The 8,551-nt window shown below is 32.5% G+C and overlaps 1 protein-coding gene across 2 annotated transcripts; it reads left to right on the top strand.

Moving 5' to 3' along the window:
* The first annotated feature begins 2,867 nt into the window (after positions 1-2,867).
* Positions 2,868-6,534, top strand: LOC105117242 (ABC transporter G family member 14-like). 2 transcript variants are annotated; one of them, XR_840703.1, is made up of 6 exons: positions 2,868-3,142; positions 3,337-4,129; positions 4,523-4,699; positions 4,811-4,998; positions 5,301-6,048; positions 6,142-6,534. XR_840703.1 is itself a non-coding variant. In XM_011014837.1 (5 exons), the coding sequence occupies exons 1-5, from the start codon at positions 2,981-2,983 to the stop codon at positions 5,949-5,951; spliced, it is 1,971 nt and encodes a 656-aa protein (XP_011013139.1). In that variant the 5' UTR covers positions 2,868-2,980; the 3' UTR covers positions 5,952-6,397. The 2 variants fall into 2 exon arrangements, 1 of the variants encoding a protein (XP_011013139.1); XM_011014837.1 differs by having other exon boundaries at positions 5,301-6,397.
* Positions 6,535-8,551: the final 2,017 nt, after the last annotated feature.

Genomic DNA, 8,551 nt, shown 5'->3' with positions numbered 1-8,551 from the left:
ATATATATATATATATTCTTAGCATGGGTTGGGATGCCTGGCCAAGTGACTAGGTTAAGTCCATTCTTTATAAGGCTATGTTTGGCAAGGTCATTTTTTGTCGAGAAGAAAAAATGATTTTTATGTTCTTAAAGCTTGTTTGTCAAATATGTTCTTAAGTCATTTTTTTAAACCTCTGATTTTTTGTTAAAGTCATGTTGGGTAAATATGCCCTATTGATTTTCTAGTTGTGTAAATTTTCTTATTTTTTATATTTTTGCTCAACAAACCCTAAATAATTTCAAAAAATTCTAAAGAAATTCAAAGATCATTTTTAAATTATTTGTGGGTCTCACATATTTTTTCAACTATTTCACTTGATATTGAGATTGTAAACTTATACTGCAAGATACTGACTTGATATTAAATATAACTACTTTTCAAACACGCTCTATTGATTTTCTAGTTGTGTAAATTTTCTTATTTTTTATATTTTTGCTCAACAAACCCTAAATAATTTCAAAAAATTCTAAAGAAATTCAAAGATCATTTTTAAATTATTTGTGGGTCTCACATATTTTTCAAACTATTTCACTTGATGTTGGGATTGTAAACTTATACTGTAAGATACTGACCTGATATTAAATATAACTACTTTTCAAACACGCCCTATTGATTTTCTAGTTGTGTAAATTTTCTTATTTTTTATATTTTTGCTCAACAAACCCTAAATAATTTCAAAAAATTCTAAAGAAATTCAAAGATCATTTTTAAATTATTTGTAGGTCTCACATATTTTTCCAACTATTTCACTTGATATTAGGATTGTAAACTTATACTGTAAGATACTGACCTGATATTAAATATAACTACTTTTCTTTAAATTTCTAAAAAAATACAAGAAAATAAAAAATCCTTGTTTTGAAAAAGAAAATTATGTTTTTTTATTTATATGCATATGGCCAATTCTATAAAAATAATAACTATATTTGCATAGATATTAATAAAAAGTACAAGGTAAGATTTAACATCTTTAAATATAAAAATTCAAGAAAAATAGTTTTGTTGATATATTTGCGTATATTTTTTATTTAATAACTAATTTATGAAATCCATGAAAACTTGATCTATATTTTAAAAATACCAAAAAATTATTTTGTTTGTTTGAATATATTCTTACTGAGAAGAACTTTTTTAAAACTTTAGATAGACCAATATTTAGAAAATACAATAATATTTTAGTTTATATCAAACAAATAAACAATGCAACTTACCTTACATAAAATGTATTAGGGGTCATACATTATCTCTATAAAAAATCAATTTTTTTATTTAGACTTTAAGACTAATTAAGATTTCTAATAATTAAAATATTAAATAACAACTTTATTTTTTTTGTTACTAATAAAAATTAAAATTTTTTTATTTTTTCTATTTATCACCACAAAAATCCAAGCTTGAAAGAATAATTTTCATGACACCAAGCATGGATGACATACTTTCCAAGAATGGACCATGTTTCTTGGTATGGTGAGGAATTCTCCTTATGTTCATAGAATTAGAAAGAATGGAGGTGACGTAAGAAGAAATCTTTAAATTATAGTTTTTAAATTTAGTTTAGTTGAAGATTCAGGTTTTGGATTTTGACCAAGTTATTAGATTGTTTAGATTAATTTTTTTAAATTAAAATAATATCATTTTAATTAATAATAAAAAAATAAAAATTAATGAATTGTAATCAAGTTTTTTATAGGATCTTATCAGGTCCATCATCTAGATTAACCAGATCATATTAATTTTTTTTATTTTTTTAATTCAGTTTAATTTCTCTCTGGTACCATAGAATTGATAGAAAGAGCCAGGCTGCAATGGCATTGACCTAAAGATTATCGAAGGACAATAGGTCATTAGGGTGTTTAGTCACGCTGAAATGGGACTATTCAGGGCAAAATTTCGGATCTGCACCCAGTTCGTCGTCAAGGACTATTAATAGAAATAATAAAGCAATTTAAATTCCTTTGAGAAATGATTGGGCGCACCATCAAGGTTTTCCAAGGCACTGCAGATATGTACTTTTAAGCACACACTAACATACACAAGAGCGCGCGTACACACGCAACTCGTTGTCTGGAAAATATTTATTTTCTTACAATTTTTTTGTGAGAGCGTGTGGAAAATACAGATAACAGAAGATATATTGACACACAAATAGAGAAGCAAATAAAAATAGCTTTTGAAACCCGAGGGTAGGGCAATATTTAGCTCTCATAAGATTTCCACATGCTTCATGATTTAGGAACTTAGTGTGCAGTGGTGGGAAGCACCATCATTTGTCTAGGAGGAATTACCCAACATTACCTATTTTTCCTGTTCTACAAGCTCTGATTTTTTTCAATACAGTACGCACGTGCAGCGCAAGCACATAGAACACAGAACGGAGATTCAGCAGAAGTCATTTACGACTAAAAAATTTAGAAGAATAACGACAGTTGGTGCTCTAGTACTGACAATTGGTACAAGATCAGTACCTTACAGCAGTACATCATGTGTATTTTCTGAGTTGCTAACCCCATGAAAACGGTTTGACTAAATTTAGAAGAATGATCTTCATGAGTTGCACAGTATTATTATTATTAGGATGATCTTTCAAATTGTAACCGTTTAATTCTGGCTATAAAAAGACGCATGCACCCACAGTCCAAATAGGATGAGAGGAGTAATTAGTGAACAAACTGATAAAGGGAAATTAACTTATAAAAGCACAATTAAGAGTTAGTGGCAGAATATTTTTAAAGAGGTGGGATCCCACCAAGGAGGCTAGGCGCCCATCACAGAGGAGAATTCTCCTGGGTACCTAGTTTGTATCTCTACTATATATTTATGAGCTGCCCAGTTCAGTTTGGGAAGTCAAGTTACAAGAAATTCCTTAACTTCCTCTACTCCTAATTACAGCCATCACTACCACCACTGACAACAACGGGTGTATCTCCTCTCCCAGGCCATGCCGCTCAACTCCATAGTTCCCAAGCCAGACCACAAAAGTGCTCCCGTGGAAGGTCTGCGAAAGATGTCCGAAATCAACAACAGAGCTGTCGTCGCCTACCCAGGACAAGCCAATTCACAATCTGTCCACCAACTCACCATATATCCTACGACCCTGAAGGTCTCTCACATAGAATCATAATAGTTCTTTCTTCTTCTTCTTTTGATGTGGGAATACTAGTAGCAGCATAGAGAATGGTTATATTTAGAAAGACTAGTGGATGATTGTATGATATAGAGTAACAATAGTTTCTCATCAAATAGCATTTTCACACCTATTACAAATTTATTTATTTTATTTCTGATTATTTTCAGTTTGAGGAGGTGGTGTACAAGGTTAAACAGGATCAGAAGGGATTGTGCTGGGGTGGCACATGGACCACCCGAGAAAAGACCATACTGAATGAGGTAACAGGTATGGTTTGTCCAGGGGAGATCCTAGCAATGCTAGGTCCATCTGGAAGTGGCAAAACCACCCTCCTTACGGCTCTAGGAGGTCGTCTAAGTGGTAAGCTATCCGGAAAGATCACGTACAACGGACAGCCTTTTTCCGGTGCCATGAAACGACGCACAGGTTTCGTTGCTCAGGACGACATTTTGTACCCACATCTAACTGTGACTGAAACTCTTCTGTTCACTGCACTGCTAAGGCTACCCAAAACATTAACCAGGGATGAGAAAGCACAGCATGTAGAACGAGTTATGGCTGAACTGGGGTTGAGTCGGTGCCGGAACAGCATGATAGGGGGGCCACTCTTTAGAGGAATATCAGGAGGAGAGAAGAAGAGGGTTAGTATTGGTCAAGAAATGCTAATCAATCCAAGCTTGCTACTACTAGATGAGCCCACTTCAGGTCTGGACTCGACAACAGCTCAAAGGATCCTGACCACGATCAAACGGCTTGCGAGTGGGGGACGAACTGTCGTCACCACCATTCACCAGCCCTCAAGCAGACTTTACCACATGTTTGATAAGGTAGTCTTGCTCTCTGAGGGACATCCCATCTACTACGGTCCTGCATCTGCAGCTTTGGAATATTTTTCCTCCATTGGATTTTCTACTTCCATGACTGTCAATCCAGCTGATCTCTTACTTGATCTTGCGAATGGTAATTTGAAATTATAATTATTAATATTCTCTAATTTATTACCCTATATATATATATAAAAAAAAAAAAATTCATTTGAGCAAGACAGTGATTCAAGTTGGCTGTTGGGCCACTGAAGGTTTCTGTGGTACTTTAAACTTTGTTAATTTTGCCGAGGGAGTTTAATGAGACACCACCCCTGTAGAGGAAGGGGTAAACAATATTTCCAGTATTCAATTTGGTTGACTGTAGGAAATTATAGTAATCTGTTTTCGAAACAAACCACAAAACAAAATGGTTCCAGTTTTGAAATCATTTATCTACACGAATATTGGAGAGCTAATATGTATTCTTTTAAGTTAACTAGATAATAGACAACTTATGTATTTTCTTACAACTTTTGGAAACTCGCAGGCATTGGTCCTGATTCTAAAAATGCCACTGACCAAGGTGAGAACATGGAGCAAGAACAGAAGTTAGTGAAGGAAGCTCTTATATCTGCTTATGAGAAGAAAATTTCTACCAGACTGAAAGCTGAGCTTTGCAATTCGGACCCGAATAATTACAACTATACAAAAGATGCCTCTGCAAGTATGACTACCTTTTCTCTATCCATCTGATTATATTAATAACGACGTCAGAATCCCATTTCACTCTCCTGTTCTCTAGTGTTTAGCTAAGTAGAAATACTCATTGTAACAGAAACTGAAACAAAGTCAGAGCAATGGTGCACAAGCTGGTGGTATCAGTTCAAAGTGCTCTTTCAGCGGGGGCTAAGGGAGCGGAGGTACGAGTCCTTCAACAGGCTACGAATTTTTCAAGTCCTCAGTGTCAGTATACTTGGCGGACTTCTGTGGTGGCATACACCAACTTCTCACATTGAAGACCGCGTAAGAGCTTTTCTTCTCGCTTATTACCATGTAGATTATAGAGACTGCTTTTACCTCAAAATTCATGCTAGATTTATTTAAAAAACACACTGGTTCGAATTTCAAAGAAACTCCAAGCTAGATGAGACTATTTAAATTTTTATTTTTATTTTGTTTCTTTTGTTTTGTTGATGATAGCTATTCTTCTATAATCTGTTTCCCACGTCTTCTAAATCGGAAGAAACTGAAACCCGAGAAATTTAACTCCAACTCCTTGGTTCCACATGTGCTAACTGCTAAGAAAGTTGGCATTTTTCTTGCAGATTGCACTGCTCTTCTTCTTCTCTGTTTTCTGGGGATTTTACCCACTCTACAATGCAGTTTTCACATTTCCCCAGGAAAGAAGGATGTTGGTTAAGGAACGAGCATCGGGAATGTATCATCTTTCATCCTACTTCCTGGCTCGAACATGCGGAGATCTGCCATTGGAGCTTGCGCTCCCAACTGCATTCGTCTTCATAATCTATTGGATGGGCGGACTTAAAGCCGATCCTATAACTTTTATACTCTCCCTACTTGTTGTTCTTTACAGCGTTCTTGTTTCTCAAAGTCTTGGATTAGCCATTGGTGCTCTTCTAATGGACATAAAACAAGCCACTACATTAGCTTCAGTTACAACTCTGGTTTTTCTCATTGCCGGAGGATACTACGTTCAACATATCCCTCCTTTCATAGTATGGCTGAAGTACTTAAGCTACAGTTACTACAGTTACAAGCTTCTTCTTGGTGTCCAATACAATGAGGATGATTACTATGAGTGCTCAAAGGGAGTCTTGTGCCGGGTTGGAGATTTTCCTTCTGTCAAATCAATGGGTCTGAACCATTTATGGGTAGATGTAGCAATTATGGCACTGATGCTAGTGGGTTATCGATTGGTCGCTTATCTGGCACTCCATCGCGTGCAGCTGAGGTGAAATTTAGCAGAAGTTTACTTCAAGAAACAGGACAGTTTGAAGAGTTTTCTCCTTCTTCAACTGAGGAATAATGTTAGGTTCAGAGTATGGGAATCAGGTATTCAGATTTTGTTCAAATACCCTTCCCACCGAGTTGATGTATTGACCTTTTTGTTCTACTCTAGATAATGCTAAGTTAGAAACCTTCTAGTTTCAAATCTAGTAATAAATGTCTAACAATTCTGAATTGATGGAATCATAAAAGCAAGTGACAAAAGGAAAGGAAATAAACGAAGATATGCACATTTCCAATTGCAGGAAAGAAGAAAACGACCTGACCTTGAAGTCCAATACTCTATTGAGTGGAACTGATATTTCGATCTTTGTGGGGCTTCCAAAACCAAATATTGGTTTCTGTTTAACGGTTTTCTGCTGCAAGAGCATGAACAGGAAAAAAGGCACTCTTCGACAACTCATTGAAAGCGATGGACATGACAGATCTGAAGCAAAGCAGAATAAGGAAGCACCATATACCCGTTATTATACTAAAATATTTGATAATTATTAAAAAAAAAAGAATGAATGGTGGCAGAGAGTTAGCTTTCGTTCAAGAACAACATTATGAGAAAAGGCATGTGAAAGAATTTCTTCACAGCATATGATTGGAAAAAGTAAAAGAATGCCAGGTTAGAAAATGGTATAAAAAAGAAACAAGACTATGCTTAATATTTATACCACTAATATAAATTATATTTTGAGATTTAATTTAATAATTTTAAATTTTAAATATTTTTTTAATATTATATTAGACCTTGAATAACAAAACGATTAAGAGTTTGAATTTTACTATCACTATTTATTTAATTAAAAAAATTAAGTAAAAAGTAATATAAATTTGTGCAAATTTCAAGTTTAAAAGGCTTTCATTTAAAGAAATGTGTTAAAAAATCATATAAATCATATCTTAAAACCTTACGTAACCACTTAAACTTTTAGGTTTAATTAGTTTTTTAACACTATATAAATATAATGTTGTTTACCATCCACAAGAAGAGGACACCTCCAATATTTTGATAAGAAATTAGTGGTATGTTTAATTACATAATACTAACTAGGTGGCTTTTTTTTCATAGTAAAAAAAATATCAAAATGATACAAATATTTTTGAACAAAAATCTAAGAATCTTATTAAAATAATAAGGTTAATAATTTTAATAATATAATTAAAAAAAGATATCTATAACAAATAAAGAGGGAAAAAATAACAACAATCTAATGCAAATGATAAATGTTTTCTAACACTGTAAAAATATATCTATAAAATATTTATAAAACATTTCAATGATCTTATTTTTATATTATTCATAAGAAATCTAAGATGAATTTTTTTTAACCACAAAGGGAAAAAAATTCATGAGACTCTCATGTTTTTTAAAAAGTAAGAGAAATTTGATAACTAAATTAAATCTTGATAAATTTAATAATATGATAAAAATATAAGGTAACAACTAAAAAACAATATCAAACGATAAAATTAAAAAACAAGTAAGATAAAAAAAAAATTCAATCCCTATTAACTTTTCATATTACATTAACAAAATAAAAGAAAAAAAATGTTATGGAAGGTGATTAGTACTTAAAAGTGCATTCTTATTAAGGATTTATATTGTCATTTTTCACTTGAAGTATTAATAACTCCTTAACTATAACATGTTTATAATAACAAGTCTAATACCATAAGATACATTTAATTTATGATAAATATTCATCTTAAATGCAGGCCTATCATATAAATAAAAGGATTGATTGATAAGTTTAACAATTGAAATTGAAAGGAAAAGAGAGGGCTAAACTTTGAAAAGAGATGCTAACTGTGTCCAAACTAGAACATTGCTCGGTAATTGGATCATAATTGGAGCTGTAGAACTTGGATTTACATCTGCTTTATATGGATGGCAAGCTAAGACATAGGCCTAAAATTTTCATGAGAAGGCAAAACTCAATTATGTTGTTTGGAAGTCCAAATCTTAGCAATAACATAGAAGTCTGAATCTGTCCTGCAACCTAGATACTGTTCAGTGTTCAACCCATATCTCGAGTTTTAGAAGTCCAAATGACTTGAATTTTTTTCTTGCAAAGTTGAGACAATATTCTAAAACTTTAATGGTAAGTTTGGTTCAAATTCTGACATTATCAATGATATTTTATTTAGACAAAAAGGTAAGGATCGTCATCAAGTCAAGAGTTGGCCACCCACTCAATAATTAGTCAACAAATCAATAATTTCTAATTTTGGCCTATAAAAGTAGATATTTGTCATGCATTTAGTCATCTTGGTTTCTAGATCAAGATCATGTTGCTTTCTCTCTTTGTATTTTTGTAATTATTAAGTTTTGTTTTTGTTAATATTTTGCTTATACCTTTCATTTCCTTTCTTTAGTTAATTTTTATCTTATTTGTGTTCTTATCTTGTTTATTTAAGTTTCTATTCTTTCATTATATTTAGTTAAGTTTATTATGTCAAGGTGAAAAGAGTACATTAATGGTGTAAGAATAAGTGTAGTGTAAACTTAACATGGACTTTAATGTTTGATACTAACATGTTTTGTATTTGTTATCTT

Source organism: Populus euphratica, unplaced genomic scaffold (assembly GCF_000495115.2).
Source record: "Populus euphratica unplaced genomic scaffold, PopEup_1.0 scaffold1244.1, whole genome shotgun sequence".
In the NCBI taxonomy this organism is placed as follows: Eukaryota; Viridiplantae; Streptophyta; class Magnoliopsida; order Malpighiales; family Salicaceae; genus Populus; species Populus euphratica.
This window is presented reverse-complemented; position numbering and strand designations above follow the sequence as displayed.

What these genes read in the sequence shown, in the direction of transcription:
- LOC105117242 (XM_011014837.1), top strand. Translation starts at nt 2,981, where the DNA reads ATGCCGCTCAACTCCATAGTTCCCAAGCCAGACCACAAAAGTGCTCCC. An exon ending in TATATCCTACGACCCTGAAG is followed by an intron (nt 3,143 to 3,336) that starts GTCTCTCACATA and finishes GATTATTTTCAG; the next exon opens with TTTGAGGAGGTGGTGTACAA. An exon ending in TACAAAAGATGCCTCTGCAA is followed by an intron (nt 4,700 to 4,810) that starts GTATGACTACCT and finishes TCATTGTAACAG; the next exon opens with AAACTGAAACAAAGTCAGAG.